Source organism: Barbus barbus (genome assembly GCF_936440315.1).
Source record: "Barbus barbus genome assembly, chromosome: 11".
Lineage (NCBI taxonomy): Eukaryota > Metazoa > Chordata > Actinopteri > Cypriniformes > Cyprinidae > Barbus > Barbus barbus.
Genome location: NC_136739.1, coordinates 32,217,193 through 32,240,512, shown reverse-complemented (window position 1 = coordinate 32,240,512; position 23,320 = coordinate 32,217,193). Strand labels below are relative to the sequence as shown.

General features: G+C 42.1%; 1 protein-coding gene across 1 annotated transcript; it reads right to left on the bottom strand.

Moving 5' to 3' along the window:
* Positions 1-555: 555 nt before the first annotated feature.
* LOC306877464 (uncharacterized protein) lies at positions 556-23,316 on the bottom strand. Its single transcript, XM_079429230.1, has 13 exons — positions 22,813-23,316; positions 22,360-22,455; positions 18,048-18,278; positions 17,940-17,962; positions 17,740-17,858; positions 9,314-9,793; positions 4,926-4,981; positions 4,421-4,840; positions 3,988-4,083; positions 3,567-3,797; positions 3,463-3,485; positions 3,265-3,383; positions 556-1,158 (listed from the first exon to the last, which is right to left on the bottom strand). The coding sequence occupies exons 1-13, from the start codon at positions 23,206-23,208 to the stop codon at positions 671-673; spliced, it is 2,778 nt and encodes a 925-aa protein (XP_079285356.1). The 5' UTR covers positions 23,209-23,316; the 3' UTR covers positions 556-670.
* Positions 23,317-23,320: the final 4 nt, after the last annotated feature.

Genomic DNA, 23,320 nt, shown 5'->3' with positions numbered 1-23,320 from the left:
TATCAACTAATTATTGAAGTGCATTTCTGAATATTTATTTTAGTATTTGACATTACTGAACCCCTTTCAGATAAATAAATAAATAAATCCTCCACCTGAGAAACATGTGAATGCTGAGCAAATATTTTGAGTCATGAAGCCCTTTACATTAATATTTACATTCAGCAGATGCTTTTATCCAAAGCAACTTACAAATGAGGACAAAACCAACAAAACTACAAAAACTAGTCAATTACATTCATTTATTCATTCATTCATTCAAACAGAAATAAACTCAATTCAGGATTCACCATTTTAGACCAATGCATTTTCATGACTTACAAACTAGATATCTTGCCCAAACATTTAACCTTTCGTTACTAAAATCATATCATCACAGCTTTTAATGTAAAAAAACACACAAAAAACAACTTTAATCAAGTATTTCCATAGTATTTATATTTCATTCAATTCTACACCGACGTCAAGGAGCCCGACATATATTCAGTGTTCCATGTGGATTACATCATTTACGTTAATTAAAGAATGATGATTTAACATATATAACTGAAATAATTATTCTTTTAGTCTCATTTAGAGCAAATATTGAAATTGTGATATGGATTAAAAACTGAAAACATGATGAGTGTAAAAGATGAAAGCAGGTCGATCAGAGATACAGGTGTAACGTTTACTGATTATTGAATGGTAAGATCCTCAGATGAGAAACAGTACAGAAGAAAGGAAAGAGTGTATCAGTGAAGGTGGTTGTGAATGTGTGTAGATGTGTGTTAGTTACAGGATCAGAGAACGACACTGTTCCTCTGTCATAGTCCAGATCAACTCTCACACGATCAAGATCCTGTTTAACAGGAAACCCAAACTGATCAGGCCATCCGTGCTGCACACTCCAGACATCAGTGCTAAAGAAAACACATCCCTTCCTCTGGTTTGATGCTGTAGTTACTCCATAACTCCAGTATAAACTCTCTTTAAGCTCCACATCCCAGCTGTGTGTTCCTGAGTTAAAACCCTCTGAACCCAGAACACATGGAAAGATATCAAATCTCTCTGGATTATCAGGAAGAGGTTGTTTGTTCCCGCTGACTCTCACACTGGTCAGATCATCAGATAGGAGGAGATATGGATCTGCAGTGTTTGGATCCAGAATCACAGGAGCTGATGAGACACAATCAACAGCTGCTTTTATTCTGATGATCATATAATGATAAAAGTGAACCATACACAGATTATTATGAATTATGACACTCGTCCTATCGATCAAACACATCAGACATTTTCCTCTGATCACTGTCAGTTAGAGCTGCACGATTAATCATTAAAAGATTCAAACACCCACATAATCTATTTTCTAAATGACAACGATTCTCCCGTTTTTATTAAACCTCTGAAAAAATCATACTGGAACATTAAAATCTGCATTCACGCTGCTGCTGATCCAGAGAGCAGACAGTTAACGTGTTTAGGCAAGAAAAAGCTTCACAAACAGTCTTTTCAACTACACAGTATTATTTATGTCTTACAGTCATTCATAGAAATACTGGGATAAAAGTTTATAGTTCGGCTACAAACATTGATGTCTATGGTAGCGATCAAAATAGAGCCACTTATCCTTTGAAAGTAAGTGAAGCTTCAAATAACGTTTGTGTCGATTGCATCGTTTCGCCAGTAGGTGGCGACAAGTGACTGTTAAAAAATGTATTTGTCATTGAATCATTCATTCGAGATTCGTTCAAAAACACTGATTCCTCCATTAATGAAACAAGTGAGGTATGAGTGAGTCATTGACTCATTAATACAAACCAGTTTTTCATCATTTTAATACTAAAAATTGGTGTATTAAATACACTATATTTTAAATACATATACTCCGGGTTTCACAGACAAGGCTTAAGACTAGTCCTAGACTAAAATGTAAGTCTGAGCTTTTTCAACTGAAAGAAACTTGCACTGATTGATCTTAAAATATATCAGTGCCTTCGTTTTGTCTCAAGATGCACCCCAGTAATGCTTTTTTCAAAGCATGTTTATAAAAATTGCTTAAATGTCTTAATTGAACTATGATCTAATCCTGGTTTAGTCTAAACCCTGTCTGTGAAACCGGGATTATCAATCTATTTATCAATTTAAACTTATTGGAAAAGATTAATTTCTATCACTGACCGTCACAGAATATGAAGAATATCAAAAACTATAGGAGTCATCTGTCCACGACAGTCCTTAAGATACCAGCACAATAACACACTCAGCAAAATATGGTCTATTTATCTTTATCGATAAAATCCCAGAAAATGTTGAGATTATTTTTTTGTTAGTATTGCACATCCCTAGTACTGACACAAAATGATTTGCAATGGTTGCTTTGTCACTTCCAGTGTAGACAGCTTCGGGCTGTTGGTTTATTTCTGTTGGGTTTTTTTTGATAGTAGAAGTTATGAATGGCCGTTAACTTAAAAATTTAGAAGCCAAATTGTCTGGTGAGTGAAAAAGTTAATTTCAATCCCTGACTGGAACATAAAAATCTGTTTTGCTGCTGATACAGAGAGAGCAGTTGTCATGTTTAGGTAAGAAACAGCTTCACAAACAGTCTTTTCAACCAAAAAGTATTATTTCTGTCCTACATTTCATATTATCACAGAAATAATGGGTTATGGTTTGGATATAAACACTGATGTCTATGGCTGCGATCAAAATAAGGTTTGTGTTGATTACAGTGTTTCTCCAGTAGATGACCACAAGTGATTGTTAAACATGTATCTGTCATTGAATCATTCATTCAAACCACTTTTTCATCATTTTAATATAACAAATCGGTTCATTATATATATATATGAATATTAGATATTAAAATGTTTAATAATTCTTTCAAATTAATTAAACCCTGTAAAATAGATTGCAGAAATTAATATTTTGTCCCAAATTATTTAGTTTTGTTCAGAATTGTAAAATAATCCTGATCTCTATTTGAGACAACAACAAAAAAACATGTTTCCCGATTTATCCAGAATCGTGCAGCTCTACTCTTTGTTGTTACAGTAAATATATCAAATTTTAGATTTAATAATGAATCAAACTGAAGTGAGATCTGCTGTATCACTGTAACTGTGAATATCATGTGGAGTAAAGTTGTTCTTCTCTTGTTTACGGCTCATTTTGGTGTAGTAGCTCATCTGGTTATTCACACATAATGCTGAAATCTGTAAATATTCCCTCATGCTTCATTTCCAGTGTATGTGTAACAGCACAGATCTTCTCCAGACTCACTGTTTTGGACGATGTCCTGCATCTTCTTCCAGACTCTGAAGGGCAGGTTGCCCAAGTATCGTGGCACATGAATCAAAGCTCCAGAAGGCGTCTGTGGATCCGGCTGTGAGATCTGGACTCTGGAAGAACATTCAGGATCAGAACTGCAGTGACTTTGGCTTCAGAAGCAGAGACCAGAGACACCAGCAGATCACTTACCTTTCCATCGTGACTGGAAACTCCTGCAGAACAAACACACCATTTATCATCAAGAACTCAATCAGTCATCAATCAATCAATCAATGGATGATCTGACATCAGACCTTTAGAAAGCAGACGTCATTGGCTTTCATCATCTCCTCCGTGTCTTTGATTGTGTGTGAAAGAGCTGAGATGTGTCTGTTCATCTCCTCCAGCTTCTCCTTCATCATCTGCTTCTTCTGCTCCTCTTCCTCTCTCAGTGCAGTGATTGTAGCTTCTTCTTCATCTCTGAGAAACTGATGAAGCTTCTCAAACTGCTGTTTAATCTGACGCTCTGTGTGCTCAGCTTGAGACTGAAATCAAATCACATTCACTTCAATCATCTCCATCAACACACATCAACACATCACATCATTCAGATCCAAGAGAAACTCAGACACCAGACATATAACAGATCCAGAAGCAGATTGCTGCAATAAATCATAATTGTGTATATTGATCCTACACCTGTACTGAAAATGACTCTTGGTTTTGTTTCCTCACCTTGATGTGTTTAACTGTTTTCTCAAACTCTCCTTTCATGTTTTCTCTCTTTTCAAGTTTCTCCTGTAAGGACTTCAGTGCTGTATTGAGCTCCTCCTAGAATTGAATAAAAATAAAAATATATACAACAGTAGATTACAGTGAAAAGATGAAGATTCAGTGATCTTACATTGCTGTGAAATAACACTAAATTAATTCAGACTTCAAATTAAAACCTAACATAAAGCAAAGGTAACCTGTCAAAATACAAAATACACTTCAACTTTTCAACAGCATGATATCTTACCCAATAACTACACTTTAGTATGACACTATTTAGTTTACACAAAAAACAAAAAAAAACCTTGAAGAAACCAGTATGGGGGCAAATACTTTTTCCACAGTAAAGTTAAAAAAATAAAAGTTGAGCAAAATGACAGAGAGATATACCTACCTTATATGATGAAACCACTTCACCTATAGGTCTGAATTTGTGATTGTCGTGTAGTTTTGAATCTCTGCACACTACACACGCAGGCTGTTTGTCCTCCAGACAGAAGAGTTTGAGTTTCTCTCTGTGTAAACTGCAGATCTCCTCAGATCCTGATGAACGCCTCTCATTTCTCTCCTTCAGGAACGACTCACACAAGTTTTGTAATGCTAGATTATATGGAGGATGTTCATTTGAGGATCTTCTCCTGCAGACAGGACACTCCTGAGTTTTCTTGGTTCTCCAGAACTGTTGAAGACACTCTTTACAGAAACTGTGACTACATGATAAAAGAACAGGAGTCTTGAAGATTTCACAGCACACGGGACAATTATAGTCATATTCAGCCGATGAAGCCATTTTCACTGTTTGAGCTCCAGCAATCTAAACTTTACTTTCACTTTCTGAATGATGGTTTCAAACATGAATATCTACATGAATCGCAAAGATCTGCTGTCTGTTTAGAAACTTCAATGTCTTCAATGTTGTTCTCTTCGTTGTTCACTGATGCCTGATTCTTTGTTGCTTTTGTTAAAGAGAAGAAAATCAGTTTGACAGAAAGGAGAAATAACAAGTCAGTCTCTTCCTGGTTAGTGCTGTAAGAGGGTGGAGTTTCTGATCATCTTTGAGTGTTTAACCCTTTAACTTTCAACCCTGAAAGGGTTTATTTATTATTTTTAAGCATTTAAAAAAGTATTTATTTTTTAAAATTTGGTAACACTTTATTTTAAGGACCTATTGTTGCTATTCAAGTTCTTAGCATGCATATTACTAGCATATTGGCTCTTTATTAATATTTATAAATCACATATTAATGCATTATTCTGCATGTCCATATTTTAGATCCCTTAATCCGACTCATACCTAAACATAACAACTACCTTTTAGTTAATAGTGAATATGTGTTTCCTATTCTAATGTGTTACCAAATATTCTTATAATTGGACATTTTAAAAATGACCTCAAGCAGTTTTGTCAAAATTTATGTTAAACTAAAGGCTATAAAAAAATTTTTTTTTTTATAATAAACATACCTGTCACATGTAACCTGTAACAATTCAAAAGTGATGTTTAGAAATAAATAATGCATATACTGGTATATGGTGGTCAATATAATATCTAGGCCATTTTCAGTGATTTTAATTCATATAATTTTTGATAAATTCTGATAATTTCAATAAATTCAGTTAATTCGGTAATTAAAAATATTTTACTCAACAGGAACATTTTTTATTTTTACAACAGGAATATTGCAAGCTTTGTAAAACATCTTAGTCCATTTATAGCCCATGAATTATTTTGAGTTATTTTACTTGATACACTGGATGTTCAAACCAGAATGTTTCTACTCTTTGATTTTGCTGACTGAGTCAATGCTCCATTTTAAGAAGAACTTAGTTCACAAGCAATAAAAAATTATATTTCCTATAATAGTATGGATTCAATCCAGACATGCTGCTTCTGTCATGTTGGCACTTTCATGAGACCTACAATGTAACTTGTTTTGCTTCCACGTCATTTATGAATCCTCTCCCAAAGCCTCATGGGATAGCAAATTATCCTTTGTATGCATACCTCAAAATATTACAGGTAGTAGTATGTCATCCAGGTACCTTTCAACTACTATAGAATTCTGTGAATACTTATGAATTATGTGAATTCAGACAAACTAATGTAGCCTATTGTTTTTGTTTGTTTGTTTTTGTCTATATTCAGACATGGAGACTGGCACCATTCTGATATAAAACACCCACTTTTCATCATCCAATCAGTTCCTTTTTACCACAATAAGAAAAATAAAATACTGCATGAATGCATAGATCAGCGATGAGTGAGAGAACAGGTGTGAGTAACATTTATAGAATTATATTTAATCCCATCAATGTTTTGAGTGTCTGCTTGAGGAAAAAAAAATATTTTTCATAGATATCCTCATAATCCACTCTCAGATGCCATTATTATTGTCAGACTGCAGTCTGTGCCTCCATCCGACTATTTTCACCCTTTACAGACATATCAACTGTACGTGTTTCTGTATTTCTTTTATATTTTGCCATATTTCTGTTGTTTAGACTCTACCCTACTAAATACATCATTATGGTTTGATTCCCTATTTAACTGATTTCTTGTTTGACTCTATTGTTTTGATAGCTGATCAGCATCTCTGTTCTTTTGTCTGACTGACTGAAGTGTATAAACTGATATTTTTATTTTTTCTTCAAGACTGGTCATAACTTTTCTAATTCAAGCAACTGTTAGTTGGTCAAACTAGTTCTTAAGACACAGTCTGAACATGCAGCAGCTGGCCCCGGGCCCTAAAGTTGATTCGCATTTATACTGGCTCTGAGTTACACAGATATCAAAATATAGCTTATAGATTTACTTTTCTTGAGTGGAAGTTAAATTTAGACGCTTTGATCAAAGACTATAGAATATCTTAAAGTGATTTTGTAAAACGAATCCCTCAGAATTGGGACAAAAGGCTGCTGTGATTATATAAATTAATTATAATTCATGGAGTTATGTAATAATTGTATGAATTAAAAGCACATTTCAAACTTGTTCATTATTCATCATAGCCTTTTATTTCTATTATTAAATCTCTTAAATTAAAAATATAGACCTGTATATAATCCATAGTGTAATTTAGATGTATCAACTAATTATTGAAGTGCATTTCTGAATATTTATTTTAGTATTTGACATTACTGAAACCCTTTTCAGATAAATAAATAAATAAATCCTCCACCTGAGAAACATGTGAATGCTGAGCAAATATTTTGAGTCATGAAGCCCTTTACATTAATATTTACATTCAGCAGATGCTTTTATCCAAAGCGACTTACAAATGAGGACAAAACCAACAAAACAGCAATGATATGCTTATAGTCTCAGTTATATTAATGCAGTACATGGAGAAATTATTATTATTATTTTTAATTATGTAATAAATAAAAAGAAAACAGATAGAATAGAAAAAGAATAGCTCAAGCTAGTGTTAGAGGCCTTTTTGCTTTTGTTAACCGTATAATAAATAAAAAGAAAACTAATTTTGGCTCATTAACATGTATCTTGCTGTGTTCTGGATTAATTGTAAGTGTTTGATAGAACATTTAAATTCTGAATCAGTTGCACAATTTCAGTAAAAGTCAGTATAAAGCTGTTGACAGGAGCGGAGACGGAGTTAAACGAGTCAATTACATTCATTTATTCATTCATTCATTCAAACAGAAATAAACTCAATTCAGGATTCACCATTTTAGACCAATGCATTTTCATGACTTACAAACTAGATATCTTGCCCAAACATTTAACCTTTCATTACTAAAATCATATCATCACAGCTTTTAATGTAAAAAAAAAACACACAAAAAACTACTTTAATCAAGTATTTCCATAGTATTTATATTTCATTCAATTCTACACCGTCGTCAATTTTTTTAAAATTTTCTGAAAAATACTTTTTTAAAATATAAAATCAATTAATTGGAGATGCTTTTTATTATTAAAATTTAATGGAACAATTCAAATGGAATCCAGAAAATTATGAAAAACAGAATTTGGTACAGATAAAACGGTCAAACTCAATTAACGAGACAGGCTTTTTGATTAATGCAATTTAAGAAATTGAATTTGGAAATAAAACGGATTTCATAGGGCCCTATAATTATAATATTTTTTTTTGTGGTAATAAAAATGGATTTAAGTGAACAATAGCTTTTAAAATGACTTAAAGTACATATATAATAGCAATGATGCAATAATAATTAGTTTAAATATAGTATCAAAAGCAATAAATCATATGGTTTTATTGAACAAAACTGTTAAAATACATAATGTATTATAAACAATAGAGCTAATGTAGATTATGCATCACAACAAAGCCCTGCAGGAGCGCCGACGGCCTGATGATTATTATTACACATTACTGTTTCATATTGACCAAGCACCATTTCATTCACCCGTACACTTAATTTATTTATTTATTTATTCATTTAGCTGACGCTTTTATCCAAAGCGACTTACAATTGCTATATATGTCAGAGGTCGCACGCCTCTGGAGCAACTAGGGGTTAAGTGTCTTGCTCAGGGACACATTGGTGTCTCACAGTGGATTCGAACCCGGGTCTTTCACACCAAAGGCATGTGTCTTATCCACTGCGCCATCAACACCCATGTTTGTCCATTTATTTAGGACAGAAATGCTACAGCTGCTGTAATTACATGAATATGTGGAGATCTATTCGTGTAAACTCAGAGTGAGGGTTTGAGCTTTTATTTTGTAATCGTGATGTATTCTCCTGTGTTTGTGTAGATTTATTAATGATTTATGTTACAAATCTGATGAAATGGCGCACGTTGCGTTCCCAGATGAAGGTTATAATAAACACAAACTCAGAACAGCATGCAGAGATGAGTTTGAGACGCTCCACATGTATATAATAACAGTTTCTGTGGAGCTCGTGCTTAACTACACACATGGAAATAATTAAAGACCATATACTGTGTGAACTGCATCGCATATAATTATTTAATTAAATCATAGCTTTTCTGAATTCACAATTATGCTTAATTATGATTTTTAAATGGGTTTAATATATCATGCTGCCTTGGAAAATAGTCTAATAATGTGTTCTATGGATTCTCGTCCGTGAAATGCGCCACTTCCGGTGTCGACGAATCGCGACAGCCCTAAAAGAATGATGATTTAACATATATAACTGAAATAAACAATTATTCTTTTAGTCTCATTTAGAACAAATATTGAAATTGTGATATGGATTAAATATCGGAGACAGGATGAGAGGAAAAGATGAAAGCAGGTCGATCAGAGATACAGGTGTAACGTTTACTGACTATTCAATGGTAAGATCCTCAGATGATAATAGGTATGAAAGAAAGGGAAGACTGTGTCAGTGAAGGTGGTTGTGAATGTGTGTAGATGTTTGTAAGTTACAGGATCAGAGAATGACACTGTTCCTCTGTCATAGTCCAGATACACTCTCACACGCTTAAGATCCTGTTTAACACGAAAACCAAACCCATCAGACAATCCGTGCTGCACACTCCAGACATCAGTGTCAAAGAAAGCACATCCCTTCCTCTGGTTTGATGCTGTAGTTACTCCAAGAATCCAGACTGGACTCTGTTTAAGCTCCACATCCCAGCTGTGTGTTCCTGAGTTAAAACCCTCTGAACCCAGAACACATGGAAAGATATCAAATCTCTCTGGATTATCAGGAAGCAGTTGTTTGTTCCTGCTGTATCTCACACTGGTCAGATCATCAGATAGGAGGAGATATGGAAATGCAGTGTTTGGATCCAGAATCACAGGAGCTGATGAGACACAATCAACAGCTGCTTTTATTCTGATGATCATATAATGATAAAAGTGAACCATACACAGATTATTATGAATTATGAGACTTGTCCTATCGATCAAACACATCAGACATTTTCCTCTGATCACTGTCAGTTAGAGCTGCACAATTAATCATTAAAAGATTCAAACACCCTCACAATCTATTTTCTAAATCACCATGATTCGCCCGTGTTTATTAAACCTTTGAAAAAATCATCCTGGAACCAGGGTTTGAAATGAACACAAATCACTAGCCAATTTGGCGGGTTACTTTTCGTAAATTATGTTCACTCATTAATTTCTTGGGGAATTTCATGCAAGCCAAATCTGCGCAGGTTTACAGCACAAAACTGAACACATCATGACATTATCGAGTATGTTGCAAAAACCAAACAAAACACACCTACAGAGTTATGGCAAGCCGTTTTGACTATATCCTGAGAATGAATAAAAGTCAAAACGGCTTGCCATACAGAGTGCACTCATACACGATTGTAACAGACGTAGGCAAGTAAGTGCTGGTTCGTGTAAACCTCACTCCCCTGATCTCAAAAAGAGGCGCTCTGGCGACTGATGCTAGAGGCCGTGGCCTTTAGTCTCCCGTGCCGGACACCGCGGTTCAAATCCCGCTCGGAGCAGGTGGAGTAGAACCGGTTCCCTATCAGTCAGTCACGTTCGCCGTAACGTCAGTGTGACTGACTAATGGGATCTCGCTCGAGAGCCCAATCATCTTCGAGTGTTAACAAAACAAGCCAATGACAGTTGGCGTGCGTGTTTCGCCACGCGCACCCCGCCCCGCAGCGCGGGTATAAAAGGAGAGCGCGTGCAAACGCACATCAGCTTTTCGCTTCGGAGCCGAGCCTTTCTGCGAATCTCCGAGAGTGTGCTGCTGTCTCGTAGCACACTCTCGGAGATTCGCTGGCGTTTCAGCGGAGGTTGCTGTCCAGTGCTGCTGCTTCATCTCGGCGTGCTGCAGCTCTTATTCTGCGGTCGCGCTGCGACCTCTCCTGGGCGCTTCAACACTTTTTCTAAAAGAGAATTTCTTTTCAAAAAAGAGCAAATTCTGAAAGAGCTCCACGAGCGACTGGCGTCTTTTTAAAGATGGCTTCCCGCTCGTGTGTTTCTGGATGTGGCCGTTTCCTGGCTTCATCTGATGGTCACGATCGCTGTGTCTCGTGCTTGGGCTTTCAGCACGCTGAAGCAGCGCTCGTGGATGACACATGTTCTCTGTGTGGGAACATGACCATCGCGATGCTGCGCTCCAGATACCTCCTCGTCAAGCGGGGGGGTATCCCCCTTGCCATGCCCCGTTCTAGTTCCTCTGGTTCTCGGAGGGCTACTTCGGCTCATGGTCAGGGTGACTTGAGGATCACAGTGAGAGCTTCCCCGTCGAGTGCGTCTCCGCGGGCCTCTCACTCCTCTAGCGCATCGCACCGTCTGGGGTTTCCGGACGAGCTTGTGGAGTCCTCGGACAGGGCGGGGCCCAGCATCTCGTTCGGAGCTCCAGCAGATGACAGGATGTCGGTCACTGCATCGGGGGATGAGCTAGGTTCTGGAGATGATGATTCGGCTGCGCTGCCTCCATCAGGAAGAGTGGCGTTGACCGAGTCAGATCCAGAACTGACTGCTATGCTTTCCCGGGCCACTGAGAGCATCGGGCTGCAGCTTTTTCTGCCCGAAACAGGCCTAGTGCCTCCTCCGTCCTCACCACCCTCGACGGTGGGGCGGCCCAAGGGTATGTGGAGATCCCCCCAGTTGAGCGCGCCATTGCAATGCAGCTCTGCCCGCAGGGCGCTGCCGCCTGGAGGGGTAATCCACGCCTTCCGTCCAGGGCCTGTAAGTTCTCATCCGCTCTGACGGCCAAGGGTTACAGTGCTGCTGGACAGGCCGCTTCCGCCCTGTACGCCATGGCCCTCCTGCAAGTCCACCAGGCCAAGGCGTTAAAGCAGTTGCACGAGGGTGGTGCTGACCCAGCCGGATTGCAGGAACTGCGCACAGCGACGGACGAAAGTCACGGCGCGGACCCTGGGTCAGACAATGTCCACGTTGGTGGTCCAGGAGCGCCACTTATGGCTGACCTTGGTGGATATGAGGGAGTCTGACAAACACCGTTTCTTAGACGCCCCAATCTCCCAGGCCGGTGTTCCGACACTCTGTGCTACCTCTCAGAATGAGCTACCCATACACAATGCGCATGCGCAGTACCCCACTACTCTTGGAAACACTCTGTCTGAAGACCCGGGTGTGTAAGTAAAATCATTTGAGCTGAATTAAAGTTTTTTTGTTTGTTAAATTCAATCTTTCCCATTAAATATGTAATAATTTCTTCATTGTCTAATAATTTATAACAACGAAAACGAGTTTTCTAATGTTATCAAGAGGGCGCTTCTTCAAAAAAAGCATGCGTTTTTGACGAGTCCCTGATTTACTAAATAAAATTTTTCTTTGTCTTATTAAATAAAATACTTTTTCACTGTACGTCGAATCTTTTACATTAAATATGTGATATTCTTTCATTGTCTCTCATTCTGATAGGAGTTTACAGCTGACAAGATGTGCTACCTCTGTTTCTCCGTCGTTTATTAAGGAGGTAGTTAATTCTGAGAAAGAAGCTCATGTCGTTAGAGTTGCACAACAGCTTGAACTACTGGTAGCACATCCTGAGCGGGTAGGACAGATCGTCAGAACACCGGCCTATTCGGCGAAGCGTTAGAGGACCTTGCCTTGGTCGTACGACCAATCTTGGACCTGCGCGTCCTGAACCGGGCCCTTCACAAGCTCCCGCTCAGGATGTTGACGCAAAGACGCATTTTTCAATGCATCCGTCCGTTCGATTGGTTCGCAGCGATCGACCTGAAGGACGCGTACTTTCATGTCTCAATCCTGCCTCGACACAGACCATTTCTCCGCTTTGCGTTCGAAGGACGAGCATATCAATACAAAGTCCTCCCCTTCAGGCTATCCCTGTCGCCTCGTGTCTTCACCAAGGTCGTGGAGGCAGCCCTTGTTCCATTAAGGGAATCAGGCATTCGTGTTCTCAACTACCTCGACGACTGGCTCATACCGGCCCAGTCTCGAGCACTGCGCAAGACAGCGGTTCCGATGAAACAGTTTCAGAGGCTCCTGGGGCATATGACATCCGCAGCCGCTGTCACGCCGCTCGGATTGCTTCATATGAGACCGCTTCAGCATTGGCTTCACGACTGGGTCCCGAGATGGGCATGGCGACGCGGCACTTACCGGGTCTCAGTTACCCCGTCCTGCCATCTGACCTTCGGCCCGTGGTCGGATCTTTGCTTTTCTTCGGGCAGGATTTCCCCTAGGCAAGTATCCAGGCACATTGTTGTCTCAACAGATGCCTCTGCCATGGGCTGGGGAGCCATGTGCAACGGGCGTGCAGCTGCAGGGCTCTGGACAGGGTCCCGGTTGCAGTGGCATGTCAATTGCCTCGAGTTGCTAGCAGTATGGCTTGCTCTGCGCCGCTTCAAAGGGCTGCTACACGACAAGCATGTACTGGTCCGTACGGACAACACTGCGACCGTTGCGTACATCAACCACCAGGGTGGTCTACGCTCCCGTCGCCTGTCGCAACTCGCCCGCCATCTTCTCCTTTGGAGTCAGAAGCATCTGAGGTCGCTTCGCGCCGTTCATATCCCTGGCGAGCTCAATCGTGCAGCCGATGAGCTCTCACGTCAGCCCACCCTTCCGGGAGAATGGCGACTCCACCCCGAGGTAGTCCAGCTGATTTGGAGATGCTTCGGGGACGCTCAGGTAGACCTGTTTGCCTCCCCGGACACGTCCCACTGCCAAATGTTTTACTCCCTGTCCGAGGGTACCCTCGGCACGGACGCGCTGGCACACAGCTGGCCTCGGGGCCTACGCAAATATGCGTTTCCCCCAGTGAGCCTTCTCGCGCAGACCCTGTGCAAAGTCAGGGAGGACGAGGAGCAGGTCCTCTTGGTGGCGCCGTACTGGCCCAGTCAGACTTAGTTCCCAGAACTCATGCTCCTCGCGACAGCCCCTCCTTGGCAAATTCCTCTGAGGAGGGATCTCCTTTCTCAGAGAGGGGGCACCCTCTGGCACCCGCGTCCAGACTTGTGGAATCTCCACGTATGGTCCTTGGACGGGACGCGGAGGTTCTAGGTGGGATACCTCCATCAGTAGTAAACACCATCACTTCAGCTAGAGCCCTGTCTACAAGACACGCTTACAGGCTGAAGTGGAACCTGTTCGTCGATTGGTGTTCTTCCCGCCGGGAAGACCCCCGGGGATGCCCGATCGCGGTCGTGCTTTCTTTCCTGCAAGATGGGTTGGAGCGAAGGCTGTCTCCCTCCACCCTCAAAGTGTATGTCACCGCTATTGCCGCACATCACGATGCAGTAGACGGTAAGTCTGTGGGGAAGCACGACTTGGTCGTCAGGTTCCTCAGAGGGGCGAGGAGGTTAAATCCTCCGCGCCCTCATCTGGTACCCTCTTGGGATCTCCCCTCGGTCCTGTTGGCCTTGAGGGAGGAGCCCTTTGAGCCTCTGCAGTTAGTAGAGCTTAAGTTTCTGTCATTGAAGACAGCGCTCCTCACTGCATTGGCCTCGGTCAAGAGGGTAGGGGACCTGCAGGCATTTTCGGTCGACGATTCGTGCCTAGAATTCGGGCCGGATGACTCTCACGTTGTCCTGAGACCCCGGCCTGGTTATGTGCCCAAAGTTCCCACCACACCCTTCAGGGATCAGGTGGTGAACTTGCAAGCGCTGCCCCGGGAGGAGGCAGACCCAGCCATTGCTCTACTTTGTCCCGTCCGCGCTTTGCGCACTTACGTGGACCGCACGCAGAGCTTCAGGACCTCAGACCAGCTCTTCGTCTGCTTCGGAGGACAGCAGAAGGGGAAGGCTGTCTCCAAACAAAGACTTGCCCACTGGATAGTCGAGGCTATAGTCTTGGCCTATCAGGCCCGGCGCTTACCGTGCCCCCTCGGTGTGAGAGCACACTCTACAAGAGCCATTGCTTCCTCTTGGGCATTGGCGCTGGGCACCTCGATAGCAGACATTTGTAGCGCTGCCGGCTGGGCGGCACCTAACACGTTTGCGAGATTTTATAATCTCCGTGTAGAGCCCGTGTCCTCCCGTGTACTTGGCTCAGACGGCCAGTAACACTGGGACACTGCTCGGTGTCAATCACGCTTGCTGCGCCATTCCCCTCTACGGACCGGATACGTGCGCTTTGTTGCTTCTCAGTTCAGTTCCCCACGGCGAACCCTGTTGAAGTTCCTCCCGCACCCTCGGCAGTCAGGCGTGGCGGAGCGCCAGACGCCAGGTCCAGCACTTGTGTGTTTGCCCAAGGTCAGCCCTTGTGCTGGGCTAGGTGCCCGTGTGTAGTGATTCCCCTTCGGGTGATCCCACATGTGTATTCTTCCACGGTACGGTTCCCCTCACGGTGAGCCTGTGTCTATTCCCTGGCAGACACCTTCTGCCGTCTCTGCTGTGTGGTTATCTCACCCCAGGCTGGCTGAGTCTACCTCAGAGACTTCCATATGTAGTACTGCCCTTGGCCAGTCCATATGTGTAATTTCCACGTGGTATCTCCTTACACAGGATGTGGCTTCCGTAGCGTTCCCCTACTTGTGGTACGCTTTGCCAGTGTTATCCATACCCACTGTACGGAACAGCAGTGGCTGTCATCTCTGCCTAAGCCCTGTCCTATCTTCCACCCCAACTGGTGTGGGGGGACTTGCCAGCTTCCGCAGGGCACTGGAGGGAGTCAGCAATAGTGGCGTTTTCCAAGGGATCCCATTAGTCAGTCACACTAACGTTACGTCGAACGTGACTGACTGATAGGGAACGTCTCGGTTACGTATGTAACCCTCGTTCCCTGAAGGAGGGAACGGAGACGTAACGTCCCACCGCTGTACGTCCGGGGCACACAGTCTCGGCTCCTCAGCGAAAAACTGATATGCGTTTGCATGTGCTCTCCTTTTATACCCGCGCTGCGGGGCGGGGTGCGCGTGGCGAAACACGCACGCCAACTGTCATTGGCTTGTTTTGTTAACACTCGAAGATGATTGGGCTCTCGAGCGAGATCCCATTAGTCAGTCACACTGACGTTACGTCTCCGTTCCCTCCTTCAGGGAACGAGGGTTACATACGTAACCGAGACGTTACACGACTACGTGATGAAGTCTGGTTAGACTAACTTTAGAGTGCTTTCACTGCATGATTCAGTCTATTAATATGCATTAATGATCATAATTCAAGATAAGGGGGCAGAAAATGTATCTATTTATCCATTCATATAATGGATCCATTCATATAGTTAATCAATTTCACACGAACAGTGCCGGTTTTTCTTAAAGAATCAGCATGGTTACAAATGTGACATTGATTTTATTCAACAGTTCAATAAACAATAAGTTAATATCAAGAGACTTATGTTTTAGACACAATATTGCCTGTTTTTGTGCTATTTCGACAACAAAAATATTCCAAACACAGCCACTGCACTGTTCTGAGTCTCTGAGCAACATGACATTCGTTCCTGAATGAATCAATCGTTTAAATGATTCAGTTCAGTCGCAATGACTCATTTATTAACAGTGACTTAATGCACCTACTGGAGATTTTAATTTCACATTTACAGTATCTTTTCATTTTTAAATAATTTCAAATGTCAGTATTCAACATTTCATGTTTAAAATATCAAAACATTATTATGCATTTGTAACTGCAAGTTAAAGCACTCCAGGTCCCTCTGAGCTGAATGTGTAAATACATCTAAATTCACTTCATATGCATCTTCTGTAAAGATACATTTTATTGATACTGATTTCATTTGTTTAGTAATAGCCTAAATGTATTATTATAATTGACTGATTAAATGTAAGAGTTTTACTCAAAAGATGATGCACACTTTAAAAAAAAAGGTTTTATAAAGGTAAAAATGCCCATAAAAGGTTAAAATCAATTTAAACTTATTGGAAAAGATTAATTTCTATAACTGACCGTCACAGAATATGAAGAATATCAAAAACTATAGGAGTCATCTGTCCACGGCAGTCCTTAAGATACCAGCACAATAACACACTCAGCAAAATATGGTCTATTTATCTTTATCGATAAAATCCCAACCAAAAAGTATTATTTCTGTCCTACATTTCATATTATCACAGAAATAATGGGTTATGGTTTGGATATAAACACTGATGTCTATGGTTGTGATCAAAACAGAGCAAATCACCTTCTGAAAGTAACTGCTGCTTTAAATAAGGTTTGTGTTGATTACAGTGTTTCTCCAGCAGATGACCACAAGTGACTGTTAAAAAATGTATTTGTCATTGAATCATTCATTCAAAAACCTATCAGCCCTACAAAAACACTGATTCATCCAGTAATAAAACAAGTATTCATGAGTGAGTCATTCAATCCTTCTTCCAAACCAGTTTTTCATCATTTTAATATAACAAATCGGTTCATTAAATATATATATATATATATATATATATATATATATTAGATATTAAAATGTTTAATAATTCTTTCAAATTAATTAAACAGTGTTAAATAGATTGCAGCAATTAATATTTTGTCACAAATTATTTAGTTTTGTTCAGAATTGTAAGATAATCCTGATCTCTATTTGAGACAACAACAAAAAAACATGTTTCCCAATTTATCCAGAATCGTGCAGCTCTACTCTGTTGTTACAGTAAATATATCAAATTTTAGATTTGCCAATCAATCAAACTGAAGTGAGATCTGCTGTATCACTGTAACTGTGAATATCATGTGGAGCAAAGTTGTTCTTCTCTTGTTCACGGCTCATTTTGGTGTAGCAGCTCATCTGGTTATTCACACATAATGCTGAAATCTGTAAATATTCCCTCATGCTTCATTTCCAGTGTATGTGTAACAGCACAGATCTTCTCCAGACTCACTGTTCTGGACGATGTCCTGCATCTTCTTCCAGACTCTGAAGGGCAGGTTGCCCAAGTATCGTGGCACATGAATCAAAGCTCCAGAAGGCGTCTGTGGATCCGGCTGTGAGATCTGGACTCTGGAAGAACAATCAGGATCAGAACTGCAGTGACTTTGGCTTCAGAAGCAGAGAGACCAGAGACACCAGCAGATCACTTACCTTTCCATCGTGACTGGAAACTCCTGCAGAACAAACACACCATTTATCATCAAGAACTCAATCAGTCATCAATCAATCAATCAATCGATGGATGATCTGAAATCAGACCTTTAGAAAGCAGACGTCATTGGCTTTCATCATCTCCTCCGTGTCTTTGATTGTGTGTGAAAGAGCTGAGATGTGTCTGTTCATCTCCTCCAGCTTCTCCTTCATCCTCTGCTTCTTCTGCTCCTCTTCCTCTCTCAGTGCAGTGATTGTAGCTTCTTCTTCATCTCTGAGAAACTGATGAAGCTTCTCAAACTGCTGTTTAATCTGACGCTCTGTGTGCTCAGCTTGAGACTGAAATCAAATCACATTCACTTCAATCATCTCCATCAACACACATCAACACATCACATCATTCAGATCCAAGAGAAACTCAGACACCAGACATATAACAGATCCAGAAGCAGATTGCTGGTAGTCATTTACAACAATAATAATCTGGAATCCATTATATTGAATATAACATCATAATTATGTTGGCTTGAAAAAGCCAATTTACTGCTATTTACGCCTCTTATTATTATTCTTCTGAGACTAATGTCCTGTCCACGCGAACACGGGTATTTTTTTTCTCAAAACCTCAGCTTTTTTGATGCGGCTTGGCCGTTCATCCACACGCAAACACAGCACCAGGTCACTGAAACCCAACATTTTTGAAAACTCCTGGCAGGATGAAGATTTTCAAAAACTCTGGTTGCAGTGTTATCGTGTAGACAGCGAAACCAGAGATTTTGGCTTGTGACGTCAGAGCATGCACCGTTATCTCCACCTACTGGAAACTTTTTCAGGCTTCTGATTGGCCAACATGGCTTTACGATTGAGATTATATCTTCACTTGTTGGTTTGGCATGCTCATGATAGTGCTTCATAGTATGCTTCTGCGTTTTCATGTGAACAGATAGTTTTTTAAAAATGGAAGGAAAAACTCCTATAAATAAAAATACCTGTGTATGTGTGGACATGGCCTAAATTAGCAATTGAAAATTGAGTTTTCAAGCTAGAACCACCAAACTCAGCCCAGATCTTCAGACTGATCTAAATTGGGTTGCTATATCTTTTCTAATTTATTTGACTTACGGTTTTCCTAAAAATGAAGATTAAATATCATAAAAATCCCATAGATTTACATTGACCGAATGTTCAGATGAGCCAAGACTATTCAAAATCAAACTCCCAGAATCCCTTGAGACTCAATCAAGCTTCCCTTCTGTGTACTATTTCTAATCCACTGAGACTCATTCAAACTCATCTAATATTTCTAATCTATCTATCTATCCGTCCGTCCGTCCATCCATCCATCCATCCATCCATCCATCCATCCATCCATCTATCTATCTATCTATCTATCTATCTATCTATCTAAATCATGTTAGCAATATGCTAATTCAAGATGGCAACATTGGTTTTAGTATTAAGTATTAGTATTAGCTGTTTTTCACTAAATTAACTGGTTTTAGCTGGTTTTAACCGGTTTTGTGCTAAATCATGCTAGTAACATGCTTAGTGACCGTATAACAACCAGCCCCAGTACCTTAGCAACTGCATAGCAACACCTTAGCTACCACCCCAAGTGCCCTAGCAACCACATAGCAATAACTTAGCAACCACCCCAGGTACCCTAAAAACACCCTATCAACCACCCTGAAAACCCTAGCAACCGCATAGCAGCGCCCTAGAAACCACCCAACCACCCCAGGTACCCTAGCAATCTGTTTTTCTGATGGACTGAATTGCCTTCAAAACATTCAAACGTTAATCTTTAAAACTATTTTAATTTTCAAACTACTTCAAACTGAAAACCTTCAAACTTCAAGCATTTAAAACTTTTTCTAACTTTCTGGTTTGGCTTTTTCAAGCCAACTTAGAGTTTGCCAACAAACTTTTTTATCTAGTTGTGTATCTGTCACGGAACGGCGAGGGAAGCGCCGTGGAAAACCAGACAGACCAGAGTGGTAGGGGAGGGGAGACTATATAGTCCGTGGCAATGGTGAACAGCTGCAGGTGTAATGAGTGTGACTGGTGTGTGTAATGTGACAGGTGTGTGTGATGTGGCAGGTGTATGTGATTACGGGAGATGAGTCCGGGAGGAAGGGAGATGGTGACCTCTGGTGGCGACAGGGAGAAGCGCAGGGCCCAGACTCATGACATGATCCCTCCTTTAAGGAACGGCTTCCAGACGTTCCACCAAAACCCCCAAAAGTCCAGAGGGAGGTGGAACAGGGGGAGGGATGGCGGGCCAGGCCCGTGTAGTGGAAGGGAACCTGGGGCCTGAGGCAGCGCTGGTGGGATGGAGACCCAGGGCAGAACCAGCGGCCACCACAGCGGTGTGTGTGGAGCTGACACCCTGGAGCGAGCAATGGTGGGTTCCACCGCTTCGGGGGGCGCATCAGCGGACACCGCCGCCTCGAGGGAACTGTGAGCGGAAGCAGCCGCTTTGGGAGGCTCGTGAGCGGGCACCGCCGCTTCGGGAAAGCCTGAAGCCAGCTCCGCTGCCCCGGAGGGAACATGAGCGGGCACCGCTGTCTCGGGAGCTTCGTGAGCGAACACCACTCTCTCGGGAGGAACGTGAGCGGTCACCATCGCCTTGGGAGCTTCGTGAGTAGCCACCGCTCTCTCGGGAGGAACGTGGGCGGGCACCGCTGTCTTGGGTGCTTCGTGAGCGGGCACCACTGTCTCGGTAGGAATGTGAGCGGTCACCATCGCCTCGGGAGCTTCATGAGCAAACACTGCTCTCTCGGGAGCTTCGTGAGTGGGCACCGCTGTCTCGGGAGGAACGTGAGTGGTCACCATCACCTCAGGAGCTTCGTGAGCGAACACTGCTCTCTCGGGACCTTCGTGAGTGGGCACCGCTGTTTCGGGAGCTTCGTGAGCGAACACCGCTCTCTCGGGAGCTTCGTGAGCGGGCACCGCTGTCTCGGGAGCTTCGTGAGCAAACACCGCTCTCTCGGGAGGAACGTGGGCGGGCACCGCTGTCTCGGGAGATTCGTGAGCGAACACTGCTCTCTCGGGAGGAATGTGAGCGGTCACCATCGCCTCGGGAGCTTCGTGAGCGGGCACCGCTGTCTCGGGAGGAATGTGAGCGGTCACCATCGCCTCGGGAGCTTCGTGAGTGAACACCGCTCTCTCGGGAGGAACGTGGGCGGGCACCGCTGTCTTGGGAGCTTCGTGAGTGAACACCGCTGTCTCGGGAGGAATGTGAGCGGTAAACGCCGCTCGCACCGACATCAGCGAGGGTTTCCGCACGCTGCGCATCAGCCCAGGATGCTCCGGAAGCGCCTCCGCCGCCCCCCGGATCGCCACCTTGGGAGAACTGTGAACGGGCTCCGCAGCTAACTCCACCCTGAAGGCTGAGCCGCTCACCTGCAGAGCCAGGTCAATGTAGTCCTCCAGCGACTCCTTGGGGTCCCAGTATGGCACCAGGGACTTGAAGGTCTCAGCTAGGCCACCCCAGAAAAAGACCATGAGACAGGTCTTTTCAGTAGCTGACCACCGAGCTCCTCCAATGAAGTCCCTGGCATACTCCTCCATGCTCTGGTCTACCTGGCGGATGTTGAGCAACCTCCCTGCTGGACCCATGTCAGCTGGTTGCATTCTGTCACGGAACGGCGAGGGAAGCGCCGTGGAAAAGACGAGGTCAGGGTCCACTTGCAGGTAAGGTGCTCTTTAATCAGAAAACACAAAGCCAACACGGCAAAAAACAAAACAATAACAAATAACAATAACAAATAACTGGGATACAAAACGGCAACACAGTGAAGTGACATACTGCCAAGTATGGTGACCCATACTGGGAATTCGTGCTCCGCATTTAACCCATCCAACGTGCACACACACACCGTGAACACACACCAGGGAGCAGTTGGGGGTTCGGTGTCTTGCTCAAGGGCACCTCAGTCGTGGTATTGAGGGTGGAGAGAGCGCTGAACATTCACTCCCCCCACCTACAATCCCTACCGGCCCGAGACTCGAACCCGCAACCTTTGGATTACAAGTCCGACTCTCTAACCATTAGGCCACGACTTCCCCAAATGTGTATCTACACATTTGGGGAAGTGCATGTATACACAGTGCATGTATCCCAGACCAGAGCAAACACTAGAACTACCATACACATGAAATAACAAATAATGCAACCAGAAAGAGTGATAGGAGAGGGGAGACTATGTAGTCCGTGGCAATGGTGAACAGCTGCGGATGTAATGAGTGTGACAGGTGTGTGTGATGTGGCAGGTGTATGTGATTACGGGAGATGAGTCCGGGAGGAAGGGAGATGGTGACCTCTGGTGGCGACAGGGAGAAGCGCAGGGCCCAGACTCATGACAGTATCGTGATCTTACACCTGTACTGAAAATCACTCTTGATTCTGTTTCCTCACCTTGATGTGTTTAACTGTTTTCTCAAACTCTTCTTTCATGTTTTCTCTCTTTTTAAGTTTCTCCTGTAAGGACTTCCGTGCTGTATTAAGCTCCTCCTAGAATTGAACAAATTAAAAATATACAAAACACCAGATTACAGAGAAGAGAAGAAAATACAGTGATTATATATTGCTGAAAAATTTAATTTAATTTTTATCCTGATTTTATTTTATTATTTTTATTATATCTCTCACACTAAATTGATTCGGAAATAAAAACCTAACATAAAGCAAAGGCAACCTGAATAATTACAAAATACACTTAAATTGAACTTTTTTAACAGGATGAAGTTGATTAAAAGTAACTACACTTTAGTATGACACTATTTAGTGCACAGAAAAACAAGTCAGTATGGGTCAAATACTTTTTTATAGCAGAGTATAAGTCATATGAAGTTGAGTAAAATGACCTACCTTATATGATGGAACAACTTCACTGATGGGTCTGAATGTGTGATTGATGTGTTGTTCTGAAGTAAAGCACACTACACACGCCGGCTGTTTGTCCTCCAGACAGAAGAGTTTGAGTTTCTCTCTGTGTAAACTGCAGATCTCCTCAGATCCTGATGAACACCTCTCATTTCTCTCCTCCAGGAACGACTCACACAAGTTTCGTAATGCAAGATTATATGGAGGATTTTCTTTTGAGGATCTTCTCCTGCAGACAGGACACTCCTGAGTTTTCTTGGTTCTCCAGAACTGTTGAAGACACACTTTACAGAAACTGTGACTACATGTTAAAAGAACAGGAGTCTTGAAGATTTCACAGCACACGGGACAATTATAGTCATGTTCAGCCGATGAAGCCATTTTCAATGTTTGAGCTCCAGCAATCTAAACTTTACTTTTTGAACAATTTCAAAAATTAAAAACCCAGAAAATCACAAAGATCGTCTGTCTGTTCAGAAACAAAATTATCAGA

Excerpts from the sequence above, each read along its gene's own strand:
- LOC306877464 (XM_079429230.1), bottom strand. The coding sequence starts at position 23,208 with ATGGCTTCATCGGCTGAACATGACTATAATTGTCCCGTGTGCTGTGAA. Across the intron at positions 22,456-22,812 it reads AAGTTGTTCCATCATATAAG|GAGGAGCTTAATACAGCACG; the intron begins GTAGGTCATTTT and ends GTTCAATTCTAG. Across the intron at positions 3,384-3,462 it reads TTTCCAGTCACGATGGAAAG|AGTCCAGATCTCACAGCCGG; the intron begins GTAAGTGATCTG and ends ATGTTCTTCCAG.